The sequence below is a fragment of the Sylvia atricapilla genome, chromosome 2 (genome assembly GCF_009819655.1).
Source record: "Sylvia atricapilla isolate bSylAtr1 chromosome 2, bSylAtr1.pri, whole genome shotgun sequence".
NCBI lineage: Eukaryota > Metazoa > Chordata > Aves > Passeriformes > Sylviidae > Sylvia > Sylvia atricapilla.
In genome coordinates, this window is record NC_089141.1 from 46,779,284 (window position 1) to 46,800,903 (window position 21,620).

Consider the following 21,620-nt stretch of genomic DNA (forward strand, 5'->3'; position numbering starts at 1 on the left):
GGCCAGCGCTGCCCGGCCGCCGCCTCCCGGCCCCGGCCGCGGGGGGAGCAGTGCGGGCCCCTCCCTCCGCGCCGCCCGAGTGAGGGAGCGGGCGGAAGGGCGCGGAGGAGCGGCGGGCTGCCCGCTGGCTGCCGGGAGCGGGGCGGGCCCGCATGGCGGCGGGAGCGCGCCGGAAGCTGCGCGGCGGCCGGGCGGGGGGCGGCGGCGGCTACGCGCGCTGGGGTCCGGGGCCGCGGCGGGAGCCGGGAGCGGCGGCGGCCGCAGGTGAGAGCGGGGCCGCCGAGCGCAGCGGGCCCGGGCTCGGCCGGCGGGGAGCGGCGGGCCCGGCCTGTCCCGGTCCCTTCGGGGCGGCCGCGGCGGAGAGCGGGGGGGTCTGGCGGGTCCCGAAATGCCGACTGAGTATTTCATGTCACTAGCAGCGCGGGGAAGGAAGGGCGCGGGCCTTCCGTGCCTCGCTCGTCAGAGATGCGCCCGGGGAGGGACCGCGTGTGTGTCCGCACGCGTCCGCCCCTGGCACGGTGTTCTAGTGCTCGGCGATTAACTCTGTGAACGCCTCTTTTCTTCTGCGGTCTTTCCGTAGCGTGTGCACCGCTCTGGATGTGGAGTGGGAACTCAGGAGGCAGTTTACCCTTAGGTTTATCTGAAAAAGCCGAGCACGTTTCGTGTGGCAGGGAGGGAGAGCAGCAGCCCCGCGCCGGGCCTGCCCCGACGGCTGGTTAGGTGGCATCCACGCCCCGTGCCTCTCATTTCCACTGCCGTGGGACACAGACCGCCTGCCTTCCTCAAATCTTGCCTCTTAGCTGCAGCTATAATAAACTGCGCTAGTTTAGGCGGTGTTTTTCCTTTTCGCGTTTTTGTTTCGGAAGGACTGAATGATGTGCCGGCAAAACGTGGTCCCTATCCCCATATGGGTCATACACCCATAAAAGCATTTAATGTATGGAGATCTCAGGGAAGTCTGCCTGTAAAAGAAACTCTTAGAACAGTGGAGTAATGATGTTGCACTCTGGTTCGTTTTGCAATGTCATTGGCTTTATCTTTATTTGCTTAGTCTATGTTAGGCTATTTTCAGAAAAGGAATTCATATTGCTCCCACACCACGGAGCCTTGCGGTTCTGCCCAGTACTTGCAGGCTGTGCTGGAGAGACAGTTGCTTTATCACAGGAACGATGTTACTGTAGCGTGTAACAAAATACATTTTGTAGCCAAAGCTGTCAATTTTTCAGGTATGGGCTGAGATTTTGATATTTGTAGTTATGAACTCAGATAAAGAAAAAAACCTTAGTACTTTGATTTTTTACTGTCTAAAGAATGGAACAGTAACTAACAACTTTTTTTTTTTTTTCATATTTGTGTCTTTTAATCTTTTCAATATCCCCTTGATGAAGGAAACGACTTGTAAGGTGATTTATCGAAAGGTTATTTTTAAATGTCCTTTTAGCCTTTGAAGAAGGAGATATTCTCTTCACCGTAGTGTAATCACTGTTGTTGCTTGCCTTTTGCAGTTTGTAACTGATTTTAGTTCATAAGGTACTGTTTCACAAGGTACAGTTATGATCAAAAAGGCCCAGGTCCCTTTTTCCATAGAATTGTTTGATGTGATGGTTTGGACTGGAAGAGACCTTTAAAGATCATTTAGTTCCAACTCCCCTGCTGTGGGCAGGGACACCTTCCACTAGACCAAGTTCTTCTAAGCTCTGTCCCACCTGACCTTGAACATTTCCAATGATGAGAAATCCACAGCATCCTTGAGCAACCTTTCCCAGTGTCCCACCATCCTGATTGTAGAGAATTTCTCCCTTTAATCCAGTCTAAATCTGCCCTCTTTAAATTTAAAATCACTGCACATGGTACTGTCACTACAGATCCCAGTAAAAGTTTTTTTTACTCTTTAAATCTCTTCCTCATAACCCTTTTTTAAATACTGAAAGGCTGCAGTAAGAGAGAGCTCTTCTCTCTGGAATCTGCTCTTCTCTAGGCTGAATAGTCTGAGCTCTCACAGCCTTTCTTCATAGGAGAAGTGCTCTGGACTCGCTCCAGCAGGTCCACATCATTACTCAGTTCCCAGCACTTCAGGTGGGATGTCACTGGGGCAGAATCCAGATCCCACAGGCAGTCTCTCTTTGATGGAGATAATAAAGTATTGGCCCCAATATGGGCCCTTGAGGGACACCACTGATTTGTGCTTGATACATTGAGCTGAATCTCTTTGGATGTGGCCATCCAACCAGTTCCTTAGGCATGGAACTAGAACTGTTGTTCTATTTCAAATCCATATGTCTAATCCTCCAACTTCTCCTTACTTTCTATCTGCTGCCCTCCCTAGGTCATTGGAGTTTTCATAGGCAAATTTAATTCCCTGGAATAGCAGAAAAACTGGTGCTTTACTAAGTTTTCTGCTGTTTTGTGAGTTCATTTAGTTAATAAAAAGTCTGATGAGGACATGAGCTGTCAGGGAAAGTGGAGGGAAGGGAAATAAAGAAGTGATGCCCCTATTCTGCAGCAGCAAGTTGTTAGATCAACTCATCTACACAAGGAAGCTTAGCCAGAGCATAACGATAATTAAGTCACATCTGTAGCACATTTTGCATTACATTTTTCAATATTCAGACTTAAAGAAGGAAAGTAGCATTAATTGTTTAGAGCACTACCTAGTAAGGTTGAGCATGCATTCCCGTGTACTTTCCCATCTGTAATGCAGTTATTGCACGTGGCTACAATGCAGCAGTTCAGTTGTTGCAGTACTTGATGCAGCAGTCTTTTACTTGGCTGTTCTTCTTGGCGCTGTTGATCTGATGCGCAGTGTTTGTACATTGTGCAAGAATCACCAGTACCTTCCTGTACTGTTAGAAACTTTGAGGAGTACAGGCAGGCCTCTTGGTACCACTCTGCATATCTAATACTGGCAGACCCATTTTATTTGCTCGTTATGTTTGTCTTTGAACTAAAAGAATAATTAATTTTTTAAAATTATTACTGAATTCGTAAGAGAAATAAAAATTCTTTATTTCAATATTGTGGTACTATTGCCTGGGTGATTATAGCTGGGGTAGGTCTTGTACCTCTCGGAACATCTTATACATCACAGTATTTAAGCTTTGAAAAGAACAGAAGTAACAGAAACGGAACACAACCAGAAAAAAAACAAACTTGCTTTCCTTTTGAGAGAGCTGTTAACCTAAACAGGGCCTTGCAAAGAGATAAATATGTTTTATAAAACCTAGGGGTGTGCTTAAAATGGAATAACCTCAGGTTCTTAATGTTACTAACCTTTTGAGTGTGTGTTGAATTCTTGTGGTGGGAAATTTCTCAGGAGTTTTTGTCATGTGATCTGTTTTTTATTTACTCTGGAGCGCTGAGACTGCTTCCTGCCAAGGAATTGACTTAAAGTCCCTTGAAAAATAAAGTTATGTATCTTAGTCTGATATATCCTATGATAAAGGTTGTTATCTGTACAGCTTGTATAAAACAACTCAGCTTCCTGGCTAGACTAAATACATGATAACAGAGTTGAGATGCAGTGTGATAGTGCTGCTGCCACTGTGTGAAAAGTCGAGGTGCTTGTCTTTCCTTTATCCTCCAACAAGCTTGTATACCTTGAGCTAATTCATTAATTTTCACCTTGCATGAGCCCTGGATCATGCTGTTTCTTGTGTACCCTACAACATTACTTTGAAAGCTAAACGTGCTCTAAGGCACATGGATTGATATTTTTATGTTCGTGCCTTCTATTACAACCATTAGTTTCATACATCAGGAATAATACTGTCTGTACAAGCTGCAGCCTGATAATTCTGAAAAGTGCTGCTGGAAACACTGGAAGTATCAATAGGATATCACCTAATTTTGACCCACTCTTAAGTTGCCATGGGGGGTCTGATTTGAAATCTGAGTGGTTGTGTTTTTCTGTTGTGCTTTTTAAATTCATGCTCTGTTGGTTTTTAGCATTCCATGCAGTTCTGTAGGGTCTCTTGCCAAATATTATGAGTAGGTTCAGGTTGAACTAGTATTTACACTGATCTCAAGAATGCCTGGAAATTTTTTCTTTCTTTGTAAGCAGTTATTGCTGTACTGTATAAAAGGGTTGGAAGGACATCATGGTGTGGGAGAGAATGTTTTTCAGTGAAGTAATGAAAAAGGAACAGTTGTGGCTGAAGGAAAGATACTACATTGATTACTTTGCAATTCAGGAATTTCCTCATGCATTTTGAAGAGATGTATATTTATTCTAGTTAGATTCAAGTCAACAGGAGTGGGATTGGGTCCCTGTAGTTTTTTAATTTAAAGTTTTGAGTTCACAGTCTGCACTGGAACAAAAAAAAAGTATTTTCAGTTTAGAAAATACTCTTCTGAATTAATTTCCACAAATTATGCAAGCTGCATTGTTGTTGGTATTTTTTTCCCCAAACTTCAGTCTAATTTTTCTTTAATTGTTTTATTCGCTTCTTATTTTTCAGGAGTCTTTGAAAAATCCTTAGTGGTCATGACATTGTTACAAGTGACATAAATTAGCCAGTGACTCAGAATGATGGATACCCAGAAGACTACAAATGGTTTGCAAGTGATTGGAGAAGGGACTGGTATAGGGAATTCGACACTCCACATGGTGGGGTATTTGGGAAAAGTCAGTTGACACTTGTTTTACATATGTGCAAAGTTCATATTTTTCTCTGTTTTGAGAGATTTTTAATTGGTCTTAATTTTACAAAAAAAAAAAAAATCGAAATTATTTTCCACGGAAATCTATAACAATGGCGAAAGATTATTCTAAGTAAATATGTGCCTATGTTTTTTACTGGCACTATTTTTACAATTGTTTGCATTCCTATGAAAATTGATTTGTCTTTCAAAGATCTGAGCTTGTGTTCCCTGACAATAAGGTTCCTGTGGTTCAATTCAAGTAGAATAAAATGTGCATAATTGTGTTGTTAAAGACACCTTATTTGAATATTTAAGTAAAAATATATATTTGTTTAAATCATGCTACCATACAAATATATTAAAAATAATAAAGAAGAAACCAATGTGGTTTGCTTTTTTATATTGTATTGTAATGTATCTGGGAGTTGAACAATGATTTTGTATCTTGATAAGTATGTCTTACCTTGGGATAATGTATGAAATACATAAACTTAGGCTGCTTTATCTTTCTTGGTTTGTTTTTATTTTAGAACTGTAATCCTGCGGAAAGAACTGCACATGAGTATTGTCCAGTCTGCAAAGAGAAGGGTCAGATCCAAGGTTTACGGACTTACCGCCTTAATTTTGAAGAGTCCATTTTCCTTTGTGAAAATCCTCAGGTATTACGTTAATAAAGAGTTTTATTTATGCAGAGGCCTTTACCTTCAGCAGTTACACCTCTCTAAGCCCATGATTTTGTTGGTGGTAAGCAGACTGTTGAAATAGGACCCCTCTGCATCTGTATGCTGCAGGATTTTTCTTACCAATAGGGAAAAACAGAACTAACCTGTTCATATGCAGTGTTTGGGCACTAAAGTAGCTACCCTAAAGGATTAAAAGTGTAAATTAAAATGAAATATAGGAGGGTTCTTCTCATGTAACAAGGGACCACAAGTGGTACTAAATAAATTTTTGTACAAGTCAGAGTAGAAGGTGAATATTAGATGATCATGTAAACAGTGCATAAATCTAGCAGATCTGAGTCTCCCATTTTCCCTTCTTTAAGTCTGGGTATAGGTTTATAATTGCAATTACAATGTTTTTCTTTCTTTACCCCCCCCCCCTTTTAATTTTAACCTTAGCTGTATTTCTTTGCTGCTTAATATTTGAGTTGTGATTTTGCTGCCTCTCCCTTCACTGCTCTGTGTGTGGGGAGAGTAAAGTGATCCCAAACAGACTGGTGCTCTTAAATTAGTAGAAACTAGACTAGGTATGGGTCTCAGAGTTGGTTTTCCCATTCTTTCCTGCTTTTAACTAATTACAGTATAGTTCTGGAGATTGGTAATAGGGATTTATCTATGTTCTGGTTGCCATCTGGTCATTGAGCTAGCCTGAAAGATACCCTGCCAGTTTGGACACCAGTAGTCTCTTAGGCATGAGATAATAATGTCAAATCTGTACTCTAAAGGAATGGATTTAGCAGAGTAAGACAAGAGGACTTCCCTTAGCAAAATTAAGTTGTTTGCAGAGGTTGGAGGAATTTACTTGAAAAGTAGTGTTGAAATGTCACTACTGATACATTTATTTCACAGTTGTTTATAAGACAATGGAGGGATAACTGACCCTTCCTGTCATATCTATGTTGAATATATGTATTGATTTAATTAAAATATCACTTTACAGAAGTCCCTGTGGCTGGTTTGGATGGGGATCTAAGCAACTTGGTCCTTTAGAAGGTGTCCCTGCCCATGGCAGGAGGTTTGGAACTTGATGGTCTATAACGTCTTTCCAAACCAAGCCATTTTATGATTCTGGGATTCAACTGCATTTTAAAATTATGTTTTGTACTTTCTTTAGTTCTTGTTCAGCTGAAAATGCTTTGTAGATTTCACTGTAATCTTCTTTCTTTCCTTTAGTGTATCTACCCACTTGGTTATAAACCATTAAACAGCATAATTATTTCCACTGATTCAGAAGATCATCAAGTTCCAGCTACTCACAAGAAAAGAAAATTGAGTGATACCAGTGACTTTTCTACTGTTGAATCAGATCCAAAAAGAGCAAGAACTAACAATGTCAATGTTGAGCACACCATTAATGCAGACTCCATTGTGAAAGGCTACCAGAGCAGTTTGTGTATTCCCAAGGCAAGCCTACATGATGTATTACAAAATGACCAGCAAAACTCTGGCAACCAGGAGGGATCCTGCATGCAGAAGGTGGATTTTGAAACAACCACCAAGACCAACAACTACCAAGAAAGTCCACCAAAGACTTCTAGTCCCAAAACACAACTATTGCCAAATTCTGAGCTTTTATCAACAGCATCTGAAATTTCACTCAAAGAGAGTAAAGATTCCAGTAATAACAGAGATTTGTGTCTTCAGTGGAGAGGCATACATAATCTCTGTTGGTTAGATTGTATTTTGTCAGCACTGGTGCACTTAGAAACATTGAAATCTGCTCTAACAGAAGAATACAACAATGGAAAATGTTTACTCCAGAAACTCGTAACAAAGTATAATCAAGCATCTGTTCTTCTGAATACCTGTAAAAGGAGTAAAGTAAAAGGTGAGTCAATTTAGCTGCTGTTTCCTCATAGTCAGACTGATTAGCTACAAATATGTGGAATTTAGCACAGTGCACTTATATATGCCTCCTTTCTATTTCAAGATCACAAAAAATACAACTATTACCATGAGTTTGCAGAATAGTGTGTTTAATCTAGCAAAATCCTGGTAACATCTGAAATTGTTTTTCTTGGGGCAGACATGCACTCTCTAAAGGCATCAAACACCAAGCATCTCTTAAATTTTTTTCGTCATATCCAACATAAGGATAGTATGAATTATTTATGTAATTCACTCTAACTTTGTTTCCTTCCCCTCTGTTGGTTAATGTGTTAGGTTACTGTTCTAACCTTGATCTTCAGAACAATTTCTGTTGTGGTTTATATCCTTGTGTAAATGGGCAGTTGCCTTGTTGCACAAAAAATAGTAAATTTGAGGACGTAAGTTCTTGTGTAGCTCAGCTGTGCTCATTGAAGGAATGCTTCCCCTGAGGTCTGCAAGCTGCTGTAGATGACAGTGTTCCCTAACCTGCTTCAGTCAGAAGTAGTCTAACACATTAACCAGGATCATATGGTCTGGAAAGGGTTAGTGCGTGCTCAGTAACCCTTAACGGGGTTAACAGGTCAGCTCAGCTTAACACATTGGAGGACTGTAATTGAGGAGGATGTGTCACTGTATTCTACTGGTGTGGCCTTTGGTCATTTTCTGTTCTGTTTAAGACTCCTAACCTAGGATCACTATTTCTCTTGGACTGGACTTTTGGTGTCATAAGTCTAAACTTGTAAGGTATGATCTATTACAGAAGGAATAAAGCTCTCTGGTTAGCCAGTGCCTCTCCTGAATTTCAGTGGACATTTGCTTGGACTATGTGTGTTTAAGTATATAAACCACGGTCACAGAACAGCCGTAGGTAACTTGAATAAAGTTCTGTCTTTCCTGGGAAAAATAATGTGTATCAAAAGTGGTTTAATCCATGTTACAAAACAGGGAGAAAACCCCAAAATATTCTGGATGATTTCATGTACTGTGCTTGCCAGGAAGTCAGGCTGCTTGAGTTTAGGTGTTCAGCTGTTACTGGGAAGCCTTCTGCCATCCTAGAACCTGTCTGAGATGTTTTTCTTTGTTGGACTGTGTTTGCAAAGGAGCTCTGGTGTGCAGTAAGCCTTAAATGGGAATGTTAAGTGTTGGAATACAGTGTTAATTTGAAAGAAATTAAACCTTTTCATTTCAATTGCAGAAAAACAAATTAGTTTATTCAGGTTAACAGTGGATAGGGAATTGAATGAAGAGTATTTTTGTGGAGAATAAGTGTAGAATTGGTTCTGCTCTTCTGTGTAATGTTATAGTGTATTTTGCATACAGCTTTTTTAAAAAGCAAAAGCAATATAGCTGCAAGAAACTTATTTTCTTTTTTCTATGTGAGAAGAAGTCCACATATAACTTATGTGGTTTATATGTAATTAGCAGTTTCAACAGCTATTCTAAATATTTCCTTTAATTTCTGCAGGTTATGATCATGATTGTGTAGTAGAAGTTATGTTCTTGCTTGTGCCTAAAGTATGTACTTGTGTTTAAACAACGAGCAAAATTAAAATACTAAGATATATAAAGTAAGAAGTTATTTTTAGATTTAAAAATATTTTTACTATTTTAAAGACTCACTTAGGAAATTGGTATTTAATCTGAAACAATATATTTAAGTGTTTTATTTGAACTGTATAACCTTAGAAAGCATGTAAGCAAATTTTTGTGCTTTTAGTCTTAATGCTTAAGTTTTAAAGTTTTAATCTCTGAATCTTCAGGATTTGTAATGTGTGGTCACAGTATCCTTAAAAAAAATTTAATTCAAAGCTGTTGGCACAGGCTCTTAGTCATAATTTAAGTCAGAGCAAGTAGTTTTTAGTCAGCAGGCTGCAGTAAACTGTAACTTGTGTAAATTCTTCTCTGATTTTCAAATCTATTAATACCAAGAATTGGTTGTTCTACCAACAAGTCTTAGGCAAGTACGGGTCAGTATGAAAGTCGTGGGTTTGCAGAGAGGAAGTGCAGGCTATACATGTATGTAAAGGCGTGGGGTCTGTTACACATGACTACGTTAAGACATGTATTTTTTTCTTCAGATGTTCTTCCAAAAGCAGAATCTCAGCTCAATGAAATCAGAAATGTCATGTTTACAGAACTTCAGCCTCAGTTGAGGTGTGAATTGGGTAAGTAATTAGAGCAGCACCTCAGTAATTACTTTCAGGAAACCCTTGAGGTAAAGCTTTTTATGTCATACATAAAAGTATGTGTGCATGTATGCATACAAGAAAGTTTAGAGACACATTTGTTTCTATTGGTGACTTGCACATACTCTACAGTATGATCAGCTGTTTTGCCCTTTGCCCATTTTGACTTTTTAGAGAGCAGGTAATCTTTGTAATTATGCCATAGTTGTGAAATTGTCATTGATAACCACCTAATAACATGGATTAATCCCTTTGCTGTGAGAATTACAAATAGAGCCTTGAAATAATAACTGAAATTTAAATCATAATAATAGGCTTATCTTCTTCCTTTTTGAGGTACTGAAAGGTGATTTCAGATATTTAGTGACCATTTTTTTCTGCTCCATCTTTGAAGGTAATGTGGAGAATCCAGTGTTTGCACTTCAGCTACTCTTACAGGTGGATCAGCAAGCTGAGAAATTATTCTTGCATTCTTTTTCATGGAAGTTTGAATGTGTAAATTGTGGCCACAAATATCAGGACCGGTGAGATTTTTATATAGCTGTTCTACTTTACCTACCTTTTTAAGTCTGTATATAGTAGTTGGTTTTCTTCAGATTTCCAGGTTTAAGCTTGTTGTTGAAGTTTTACATGATCTGCTTTTTCATTTGCAAATAGTTCACTGCCATTCCATGTCTTAAGCAACCATGTTATCAACTAGTTAAGAAAGAAACAGTAGGTAACCATGTGAGTCTCTGGACATTCTCACTCTGATATTTTGCTGAGAGTATAAAAATTGTTGGGGTTCTAAAGAATGTATGCCTAGTACACTTCTGCTTTTGAGAAATATCTGGAATATTCACTTGGGTTTCAAAGAATCAGAGATTCTCTAACATAGGTTATCTATTTTAAAATAGTATTACAGGGGATTAATTTCTTGAGAATTGATTTAGTTCTGTGTAGCCACAGGTACAAGCTTGTCATTTAGGGTCCTTTTAGAGTCAGCAGGAAAAGAGAGACACCTTCAGAAGACAGCTCATTTTATTTGAAAAACATCTGTTTTCCCTCCACTGTATTAGGTTTATATAATAAAATTTTAGATCCCCAAGTAAAATGAGATTAATTCTGTTAGTCTGGAAAGTAAATATGTAGCCCTGGCTAACAGGATGTCTTCAAGGGCCTTTGTTACAGTCTGTGCTTTCTTATAAGATTAAAACTAGTTTTGGTTGAATGTAGAGGAAGTCCTTTCTGTGGCTAATGAATGAATAAACTATGTTACTTCACTGTAATATCCCATACATTGTATTTTTGTACAACGGTGTAACCTCTGTGTAATCTGCTGTGAACGTACTGGTTTTTAAAAACAAGACCTTGTATGACACGGATTCTCAAGTAATTTGTTGCTGCTTTCTTCTCTCCTTGTGATTCTGTACTGGCTAGTAAATTATGCAGATTCTGGTACAAGCTCTGTCTTATGTAGGAAAGGAAACCAAGATAACTTTAAAAGGGAGAAAAAGCAAATAATGTGAAACTGAAGGCCACAGGGCTGCTGAAAACAAGTGACTGATGCTGTTTGGCAGAACTGAATTCAGGGCTGACTTGGATGTGATGCTGTCACAGTGAATTCCACACAAATGACATGAACAGGAATAGAATTTGGGTTTGCTATAATATTTTTATAACTTGTTTCCTGGTAAAGTATGCATATTTATTGTTTTCTGATCACAAACTCAGTTTACTCTTTTAATGTGTGTGTGTGTCCAGATTGAAGAAAACACTAACAACATTTACAAATGTAATTCCTGACTGGCATCCACTTAACGCTGTTCATATTGGACCATGTAATAACTGTGGTAATGCATCTCAAAGGCGACAGATGATCTTGGAAAAGTAAGTTTGAATATGTAAACGTAAAAGTAACATACATAAAGTTCTGAGACTTCATTTATTGAACCTATGACTTTTGAAACCAAACTATTACTGTGGGTTTGCAGAGATTCTAAACCTTAAACTCCAATCAGTACTCACTTTTAAAGATTTTAGATCATTCTTAAAAGCTGAAATAGCAAATTGTGTTTACTAAACACATAGCAGTGCTTAACATGCTGATCAGCACACGTGTCTGAGCTAGGTCATAAATACTTAACTATCAAGTAGTAAATAAAGACAACTGATATCCAGTGTCAGCCTTTTCACAGCCTCTGCTGTGGATATAAGTTGTTTGATCATTTGTTTACTTATTTGACTTGGGAACAATGTCCCTTGCTACTGTGTTTATGGCACAGGGTAGTTTTTCTTCAACTTTTCCTCACTCTTCAAATCCCTTATTTGGTGTTTGTTTTTTCTCCCCTAATCTGTAATTAAATGGAATATCCAGTTGGGATATTCTTTTCCCTTTGTGCTTCCTGTGCAATCTGAAGAGTCTGTGAGGAAGCAGAATAGTAAGGGCAGAATTACATACTCTTAGAGATGTCTTACTTTTTCATTAGGAACTTTTGCCACTGTTTTATTGTAATAAACTGGTTCTTTATTGTTTCTTTATCAGACTACCCTCAATATTAACATTACATTTTGTGGGAGGCTTGCCACATAACAACCTGGAGAAATATTCGTTTCAATTTGAGGAAGTCACCTACCAAATAACATCTGTTGTTCAGTACCAAACAGATAAGAAGCACTTCATAAGCTGGTCTTTGAATCCTGATGGTAAGAATCACAGAATGGGTCGGGCTGGAAGGGACCACACGGGGTCACGGGGTCATCCAACTTCCCTGCTCAAGCAAGGTCATCCCAGAGCACATGGCACAGGATGGCATCCAGATGGTTCTCAGATATTTCCTGTGAGGGAAATTCCGCAGCCTCTCTGGGCATTCTGCTCCAGTGTGTGCTCACTGCACAGTAAAGAAGTTCTTCCTCACATTCAGGTGGACCTTCCTGTGCATCAGTTTCTGCCCATTGCCTTCTGCCCTATTGCTCAGCACTGCTGAGCAGAGCCTGGAGCTGTCCTGACACTTCCCTCTGGATACCTACAGACACTGATGAGGTCCCCTCTCAGTTGTCTTTTCTCAAGGCTGAACAGTCACAGCTGCCTCAGTCTTTCCTCATAAAAGAGAGATAAGATAGATTTTATGGTTCTTATCTACCATAATATTTCCTGAGTCTACATGAAACGTTTTATGGGTTACTGCAGTAGTCTCAGCCGTTGATATATAATAACAAAGATTTCTTTTGTCTGCATTTTAACCTTCATATTAAAATGTTGTGAATAACTGGAGGGACTCATTTCTCAGAGTGGAGATTTTCAGTTGGTTTAACTGCACTCTGCTGTCTTACAGTGCATTTACTGAGGAAAGTAATTTGGCTGTAGAGTTTTTTTCCCTTCATAACTTCATAAAAGTTTAAAAATGCAGTCTGACCATGATTGTGGAATAAATAGTACTGTTTATTTTTAAACCAGTGATTCATCCATTCTTGGCTGGAAGCAAGGTAACCTATGGTACTATGAGCAATTAATGAAGTTATTTTTATATGTGAACTTTATGGCACCTCAGGGGTGGGAGGCACAAATCCATGCTAGAAACATTACTAATGGTAAGATGGTTGTACCACTGGTAGAAGATCCATAATCAGAGAAGGTGGAAGGCTGATATTTTGATAATCATGGCCCTGTAGAGAGCATGGGGTACAATCTTATGAAGTATTGTGACAACATGAAAATTGTGTAAATCATACTGCCAGAGATAAAAAAGAAATGTGAAGAGGAAACAGCTGGGAAATGCCTAGTTAAGAACTTCCTATATGTCATATATATCTGTTTTTAAATTCTTGAAGCTGTAAAATATTCTTTCATGATCTATGAACAGTTTGCAGGTGATGAGACAAGAGTGTTAAAATGAGCAGTCCCTCCTACCCAGGCAATGAAAAGGTCTACAGAGAAACTTAATTTGAGAGGTGGTTCTTACCTCAGACTTGTGAGGGTATTTTCAGACAAGATGTTTCAGCCAAAAAACACCCTTAGCTAGCTTTGTTTTATGGTTGACCTACTCTGACCTGTAATAATATTGCTGCAAGTTCTTCTTGTATTTGATCTTTTTACAGTGGAAGTCTCCCAGTTTTCTCTGGAGAAAAAAACAACTCTATTTTCTGCTTGTCAGGGGAATGGGTTAATAAAAATACTTGACAGGTGTGAGGATAGTGACTTCAATTTTAAGAGTCTCTGAGTCTCTGCACTGGTTGCTATTTTTCAGGAACTTGGCTCGAATGTGATGATTTAAAGGGTCCGTATTGCAAGAGACATAAAAGATTTGAAGTTCCTCCTTCAGAGATTCATGTTGTTATCTGGGAAAAGAAAGCATCCTGTGTGCCAGAAGAACTGAATTCACAGTTCCAAAGTAAAAATAGTGAAGATTCTCCTCTTAATAATGTACATTCAAATTCCACGGTGTTGCATTGTGGTTTTGATAACATTGTCAGCAAAGCACCTGCAGAACACTCCAAAGAGGATTCTGTGAGGGCTCCAGAGAATAAACAGCAGCACGTAGCTGAGGACCAAAGTGTTGTTCATCATGGTTTAGAAAATCTGGCAGACGGTGATCTTGTAAGACTGATGCTTGATGAAGTTCTAGTTGACTTGGAAGATAAATCACTGCCTAATGGACTGATGGTAGGAAATAACCTTCTTGATGGATGTGCCACAGCACAACAGCAGGAACCAGCTTTTTCACTTAGCACTCCATATACAGAAGAATTTGCTGGAACTAGTCTAGCTATGAACAATGAATCTATGTTACATGAAAATTCCAGTATTAGCTTACTTCTAGAAGAGTTGAACCCAGTAAATATTACTCTTCCTGTGCCCAAGAAACGTGACCCTGATTCATCTGACTCATTGCCTTCTCAATTAAATGATGGAACTAATTTAGCTAACAGAGAACATGGATTAAATTCAGAACTACTGCTAAACAAGAAGATTTTAGCAGTAGAAAATACTATACAAAAATCACCTGACTTGAAAGATGCAAGCCAGGCTGTAATTAATTCTAAAGCTGGCAGTTCTTCTGGTGCCAGTAATTCAGTTCAGCCTTCACACAAAGACCAAAAAGGAGGATTTGTAGGAAGCTGGGTAAAGAAATTATTAATCAAGAATAGTTCTTTTATGCCTTCAAGTGCCTCAGCTCTCAAGAATGAGAGAAATTGCAAAACTCCCTCTGTGCAAAAAATAAGTGACGTTCGGCTGCCAATTAAGGGCGCAAGTAACTTTGGTGGATTTCAAAGCAGAGGTATAAAGACAACAACTGAGACCCCAAAGTTACTGACTCCTCAGAGTAATAATACTCATCCTTTATCAAATTTCAAAGGATTTTCTCAAAGCACTTGTCTTCCAATAGCAAATCATACCACTACTGTAGGTCCAACTTGGACTAAATCAGAAAGTAGGTTGAGTACCTCGGGTAAAGTGACTCAGTTTCCTTCACCTGGCTATAACTCTGGTAAGGCAGAAGAGTCAGACAGTGACAAAACAAAAAAACTTCGCCTAAAATTGTTAAAAAAACTTAATGCTAAAAAGAAGAAGTTGGCTTCACTGGATAGATTAGTGGAACAGATGAAACAGGAAAAACCTGTGAGTGGAGACATAAACACCCCATTGCAGACAGAATCTCAAAATGACAGTGAATTATTGCAGAGCTTTTTAAGGGAGCTGCAGTATCAGATTGATGTCACAGGTAATCAATCTGAATTTAATGCAAACTCTGTGCCAGGGTGCACCGGCCATGATAAGGCTGATGAAATACTGGCAGAATTACTGTCCCCTGCTTCAACTGGCTCTTCCTTGGAGGCTCCAAAGAGCGAAGATGAGCGTACGTACATGGAAATGGTGCACAGCAGCGTGGCCACGACCGTGCCTGATAGGAACACCAGTGTGCCACAGGCAGCAGTGACAAGTGAGGACCACAATTACTACAGTCCTGTAAAGGACACTAATTCTGAGCTTGATGCAATGAACAAACAATGTGTGAAAAAACTTGCTTTTGAAAGTCCTACAAGAAATGATATCCTCGAAGACCTGTTCTCAATTTCAGCACCCAGCTCAATGGCAGCTGACATAGATTTACCTCATTTTGATGAAACTCTGTTTGAAACTTGGTAAATACTGAGTTTCTTGGGTGTTTTTTTCAGTATTATGTATATTTTGAAACAAAGCACTACTAAATTATATTTTTTAACTAGTTTAATTGCACACTGGCTGTACTTGAACAATTTACATTTGAGGGGTTTTTTTTCTTAATGTAACAAGTAAATCAGGGTTTAATGAATTTTATTTTTCTGTAAAGCAGTTATTTTAGCTGTCAGATATGATGATGATTTTTAATTAAAAGCTCCTATGAGTCTTAAATTTTGCTGCTTTTTAATACGAAAAACTTCCATACTCTAGTGCGTTTGAAAAATAAAGTTCCGTAATCTTGATGATGTAACAAATACTAATTATGTAGCAGTGATTTTACAGGACCACTCAAGTCCTGAAGTTATTTTGTCCAACATTAAAAAAAAAAATTAAAAATTACCTTCTGTAATCAGGGAATTTTCCATCCTCTGATAGGAAGATTCGTAACATAAACATGAGGCTGGCATTCTGCTAGGCATTCAGCTCCTTACAGAATTACTGTTCTACAAGCTCATGCTGATGTACACATGCCCCTTGGATCCAAGAAAAGATGGATACATGGTAGAAATTTTCCTTTTTAAAGTTACAGCACCTACTGAGTGTTCATCCTGGGCAACTGCAAATATAACATGGTCGAACATCTTCTGAGCCAGGTTATTTTTTAAAGTAGAATTAGTAAGATTGGGTCCAGCGTTTGCATCACTAAGAAAGAATATCAGATGCACATGTTAGTTTTTCACAGCTGCAAAAACATTTAATAAAAGAAAGGGTTCTTAGAAACAATTTAACTGTAAGTTAATGCCTATTACTGTTGTCACTTGGAGTTTTTCGTGACTCAGGCATGCACCCCCAACCATATGTGAGATGCAAAGGAGAGGCAAGGTCAGTAGGAAGAAAGTAATGGAAGAAAATGGCAAGACAGCAGTGAGTAAGCAGAGGGATTCACACCTTGGTGTTTCTGGATTTGTATAGCTTTCATTTTGCAAGATTGGAGTCTTTTTTTAAATGCATAGACACAAAGCTGAGAGCATTCTATGCAAAATTGTATTAGCTGTATGTTGTTCTTGGAAATGAGAAGGATTTTATCAGCAGGTCTTTATATCAGACATCTTTAGAGGCGTTCTGTATTTTTTCATTGTTTTAGATCCCAAGTTCAAAACACTAATGCTCGGTCTTTTTTTTCCAGTAGATGCAGTTGAACATAATGCTATTACAAGGCATGGCTACAGATTCTAATGTTTTTGGATTGTTTGAACTAGGTTTAAAAAGTGTTTGAAAGACTACCAATAGCCCTGAACTCACAGTGTCAAACTTATTTCTGCTGCAATTGGGTACATTGTTATCAAACTGGTACTTCCAGCAGCAAATGTTTTCATTTTTGAAATTGAAGTTATTGTGAAGAATTTGAGTTTCTTTGTTTTAAATACTGTGCTAATGTTACAACAGGAAAAAAAAAAAAAAAAAAAAAAAAAGAATGGATTCTGAATGTTAAGGGCTGGTGTACTGCTTATGAAATGTTTGCCCATTTGTGAATTCCCTAATTAAATCAAAAAACCTGACCAAAATGAGAGTATGATTTATCTATGAATGGGTTGCGATGACCTGCAGCTGTGACATGGGAACTCCTTCTCCACTGGCTTAGGACACAGCACAGACCCAGGGGTGAGTAAAGCAGCGAGGCAAGGGTTGCTGGTGCAGAATGCACAGGGCAACAGGAGGAAGAGACCCTGCTAGAGGATGAGGAGGTCCTGCTGGAGAGGTTTGTAACAAGGTTCACGGCAGAGGAGGGAGGGTGTGGGGGCACACCTGCTGTGCAGATATACCCAGACAGAAGCAAGGACTTCTGGTCACTGCTGGCACTCCCTCCACAAACTTGAAGTTGGGAGAGTTTGGTCTGCAGCTGCGTGGGATTCACTGTGGGTACAGGTATATATAGAAACCCTAAGAGCAAACAAATATCACTTGAGATTAAACTAGGTATGAAAAGAAATCTGTAGGTGCTCTGTGTTCCTGGCTGTCTTTTTTTCTGGAACGGAAAACTAAAGATGATGCAGTGCAGATTTGTTTGTTTCCATAAATGTTTTACTGCCTCCGGTCCTGTGCAAGTGAGAATTCAGCTGAGGTTGAATGAAAACCCCATGACTGAAGAAGCTGGTTAGAATTTGAAATGTTACTGGGTTTTATATTAAGGGTAATTTTTAAATTAAGCTCTTAATTCGCCAGGAAGAGAATACGAAGTATTGTAGTGGTTTTCTGTCAACTGGAAATACACCAGGTGAGCATGTAGGAAGTACAGGTAGTGATCAGAAGCTGGCCACTGTATTATGGAGATTTTATCAGTGTTCTAGAGTATATTTCCCAAAGTCTAATGGCTTTGAGCACTGTCATCTTCACCACTAAACCATGTCCCCAAATGCCACATCTGCATTTTTTGAACACTTCCAGGGATGGTGACTCCACCACTTCTGGGCAGCTCTTCCAATTCCTAACCATCCTTTCAGAGAGGAGTTTTTTCCTAACAGTCAGTCTAACCTCCCATGGCACAACTTGAAACCATTTCCTCTCATCCTGTCTCTTGTCTAGGAGAAAAGGCCTGCCCCCACCTGGCTACACTGTCTTTTCAAGTAGTTGTAGAGAGGAATAGGGTCCCCTCTGAACCTCCTTTTCTCCAGGCTAAACACCCTCAGCTCCTCCACATCTTTCACTCCAGACCCTTCCCCAGCTCCTTTGCCCTTCTCTGGACATGCTCCAGCCACTCAGTGTCCTTATAGTGAGGGGCCCGGAACTGAACGCAGATTTTGAGGTGTGGCCTCACCAGTGCCGAGTACAAGGGGACAGTCCCTGCCTTGGTCCTGCTGGCCACACTATTGCTGATCCAGCAAGGATGCCATTGGCCTTCTTGGCCACCTGGGCACAGCTGGCTCATGTTCACCTGTCACTGACCACTACTCCCAGGTCCTTTTCCACTGGGCAGCTTCCCAGCCACTGTCCTCAGTCTGTAGCACTGCCTGGGGTTGTTGTGACCCAAAGGCAGGACCCGGCACTCGGCCTTCTTGAACTTCACAAAGCTGGCCTCAGCCCTTCAATTCAGCCTGTCCAGATCCCTCTGCAGAGTCTTGTTACTCTGTGTCTTCTGATTTGGGAAAGGCATAAAATCGTGGCACTCAAGAATTTGGAATCTTGAGCCTGCTCTGCAGATGTTGCTGTGATTCAAATCTTACTACTTGATGACACATTCAAACACTTCTTATAACACAGTAAAGGGTGAAAAACAGGGCTGACTTTTTGCATCCTGCCTACAGTATACCAACACATCTGCAAAGGAGCTGCCTGGATAGATTTCTAGCTGTATAACTGCTAGAATACTGTTCAAGAAATCTACTGTGGTGCTGATTACAAATCTGATTTTTATCTTCATATTTTTCATGGCTGGGAATTGCCATTTATTCTTCCATCACTGTTTTTTGCTTTAAATAATTATTCCCTTCCTGACAATATATCAGAGAGATCCATTGTGTCTTGTCTGTGTTCCTTCAGCAGCTGCTCTTGATGTGAGCCCCTTCGTGCTCAGAGCAAAGCACATTACCCTTCGAGCAGCTCACGCTCCAAAGTGTGTGCTGTGCTTTGAAGTCCACCAGGATTCAGTCTCGAAGGGGAAGAACTTCCAGCCTAAATATAGATCTAAGACAGCGTGCAGACAGAGCAGGAGAGAAGGTTAGTGGGGTAACAAGGCTGATGGAGTTTGAGGCATTTTTAGTTTTACGCTGCTGTGCACAAAGGAGATGTCGTTGTTTGCGAGGGAGATGCTGGAGCTGCACAGCCCAGGAGAACACCGCGGAGTCACAGGGCCCACAAAGAAGAGGAAATGCTGGGAAAGGAGTGTAAGGAAGTAGGGACTGCGTATCTCCAGCATATGTTTTCGCGGAAGAGGCCGAAGAAACCCTCAGATGCTTCTCCCCTGGGTCACCTGGGTCTGTATCACTCTTTCTACGGAAGTTAATATCTACAGCGGCTTCTGTAACACCCATGGCAAGTGCTTGTAGTTTTTCTCAAGTTTCTGATGATGTTCAGACCGTATCAGCTGAGGCTCCTTTCCCCTCCTCTGGGCGATCTTTCCAGGGAAAAACGCGTTTGCCGAGAGGTTTGTGCATGGGCCTGAAGCAGAGTTTCAGCACAGCCCTCAGGCCTGCTCCTCCCTCCGGCCCCGCCGCAGTCCCGGAGGCCGCTCGGCCTTGTCCCACCCCGGGCGGGGATGTGTCCCATGCGGCCGCCGGCGCGTTCCGAAGGAGGAACCAGAAACGCGTCCGCGGTGACCCGGGAAGGGAAAAAAACGAGGTGTTTCCGCCCGGTTTCGAACCGGGGACCTTTCGCGTGTTAGGCGAACGTGATAACCACTACACTACGGAAACTGCCGGTATTGGGGAGTGATCCGGCAGTCCCCCTAGACCAATGGACGGAGCACCCGGAGCCCCGCTGTGAGCGCACACCGCGGGTGAGACTCCTCCCGGCGGGGCAGGAGCACCGGGGTCACCAAGCCAAAAGTGGGTCACCGGCAGTTCCAACCGGCATAAAGGCGGCGCGGACCGCTTACAGCCGCCGCCTCCTGCGGGAGGGAAGGAAAAAAACCGCACGCTGCACCACAAAAGAATTGCTCTGCGTCCCTGGGTGGGCTCGAACCACCAACCTTTCGGTTAACAGCCGAACGCGCTAACCGATTGCGCCACAGAGACGCGCTGCGAAGAGGCGCCGCCGAGCCAGGGCTGATTCCCGCGGCGGCTGGGGCGGGCTTTGTGTCCCTTTGTGTTCTCGCTGCTCCCCGCTCCTTCTGGGGGCTGCCTGCTTCGGGGTTTTTAATCACCAGCTTTGGGGCTCGATTGCTTTCTTAATCTGAAAAACGGTCCTTCCTTTGCTTTCCTTTTTGTTTTCTCTGTAGGCTTTTCTGTTTGCTTTCCTGAGGGCTTGGGAGTGGACAAGCAGAAAAAGGCAGTGTTTGAAGTTCTGCCTGTTGATGCAAGTGGGAGCCTGAAAGCTGCTTGAAAGCTGCTCTCCGGGACAGCTCAGCTGGCAAGAGGAAGCTGATAGTATGTGCCAAGGATGAGGAAGGCAAAAATTAGCATTGCCCTGTTATTAAGGGGGTCATGGGATCCAACATCTTTCCTTCTGATAATTACAGTACCAAAAGGAGTGGTTGTGACCAGAGACTTGAAGAACAGAAGACAAAATTCACCCCACAGTGATTTTTGATTCAAAGACATTTGATAATTATTTCAAGAGCTAATGGAAAGCAGGAACACTTACAGATACGAGACAGGGAGAAAGAGATTTCTCAAAGCAGAGTGGAGAGAAAGATCTGTGAATCTGTTGCCCAGGTAGCCTCACCTCAGCTCTAAACAGTCTATATAATGAATTCTTAGTCAAATTGTAGCCACCTAAAAGGCAATAAGGTGATAATGGCAGCAAACATGAGCTACAAAAAACAAATCAGTAAGGAAGATATACCCTAGATGTATGAGGGCCAAGTCTGGGAATACTTAAGCAACCTGCATGTACATAAGTCCATTTGCCCTGGTGGGATATACCCACAGGTGCTTAGAGAGGTGGCAGATCCACTGCAATCTCTGTCAGCTTTGATCAGTCATGGCAATGAGGGGAAGTACCCAAGGATGGGAATAAAGCAACATCACCCTCATCTTTCAGAAGGGCAAGAAGGGTAACTGGGGGCACTACGGGCTGGTCAGCTTCCCCTCAATCCCTGAGAAGGTAATGGATGAACTGATCCTGGAAACCATCTTGAGGCACATCAAAGACAGTGAAATCACCAGCAGTTCAGTATGGCTCAGACAAGGGGAAGTCATGTTTGACAATTTGCTAGACTCCCATGGTGAAGTGATTGGCCTGGTTAGAAGAGAGGAGGGCAGTGGGTATTATCTGCCTGGATTTCATTGAGACCTTTGACACTGTCTCCTGTGAGATCCTTGCAGAGGAGCTGTTGATGTGGGTTGGATAAGCAGACAGTGAGGTGGATTGAAAAGTGGTCAAACTGTTGTGTCCAGAGTGTGG

General features: G+C 41.1%; 1 protein-coding gene and 2 non-coding genes across 4 annotated transcripts; 1 reads left to right on the forward strand and 2 right to left on the reverse strand.

Annotated features, from left to right (window-relative positions):
* Positions 1-126: 126 nt before the first annotated feature.
* Positions 127-17,125, forward strand: USPL1 (ubiquitin specific peptidase like 1). Of its 2 annotated transcripts, XM_066313140.1 has the most exons (9): positions 127-264; positions 4,458-4,624; positions 5,172-5,300; positions 6,537-7,191; positions 9,311-9,397; positions 9,813-9,942; positions 11,162-11,287; positions 11,943-12,103; positions 13,645-17,125. In XM_066313140.1, exons 2-9 carry the CDS (start codon positions 4,526-4,528, stop codon positions 15,543-15,545), a joined length of 3,288 nt encoding a protein of 1,095 aa, XP_066169237.1. In that variant the 5' UTR covers positions 127-264; positions 4,458-4,525; the 3' UTR covers positions 15,546-17,125. The 2 variants fall into 2 exon arrangements, with proteins under 2 accessions (XP_066169237.1, XP_066169238.1); XM_066313141.1 differs by lacking the exon at positions 127-264 and having other exon boundaries at positions 1,983-4,553.
* A 2,771-nt stretch (positions 17,126-19,896) lies between these two features.
* Positions 19,897-19,969, reverse strand: TRNAV-AAC (transfer RNA valine (anticodon AAC)). Its single transcript has one exon. It is a non-coding gene; the product is annotated as a tRNA-Val (tRNA).
* Positions 19,970-20,216: 247 nt separating this feature from the next.
* TRNAN-GUU (transfer RNA asparagine (anticodon GUU)) lies at positions 20,217-20,290 on the reverse strand. The gene has a single exon. It is a non-coding gene; the product is annotated as a tRNA-Asn (tRNA).
* Between the last annotated feature and the right edge of the window lie 1,330 nt (positions 20,291-21,620).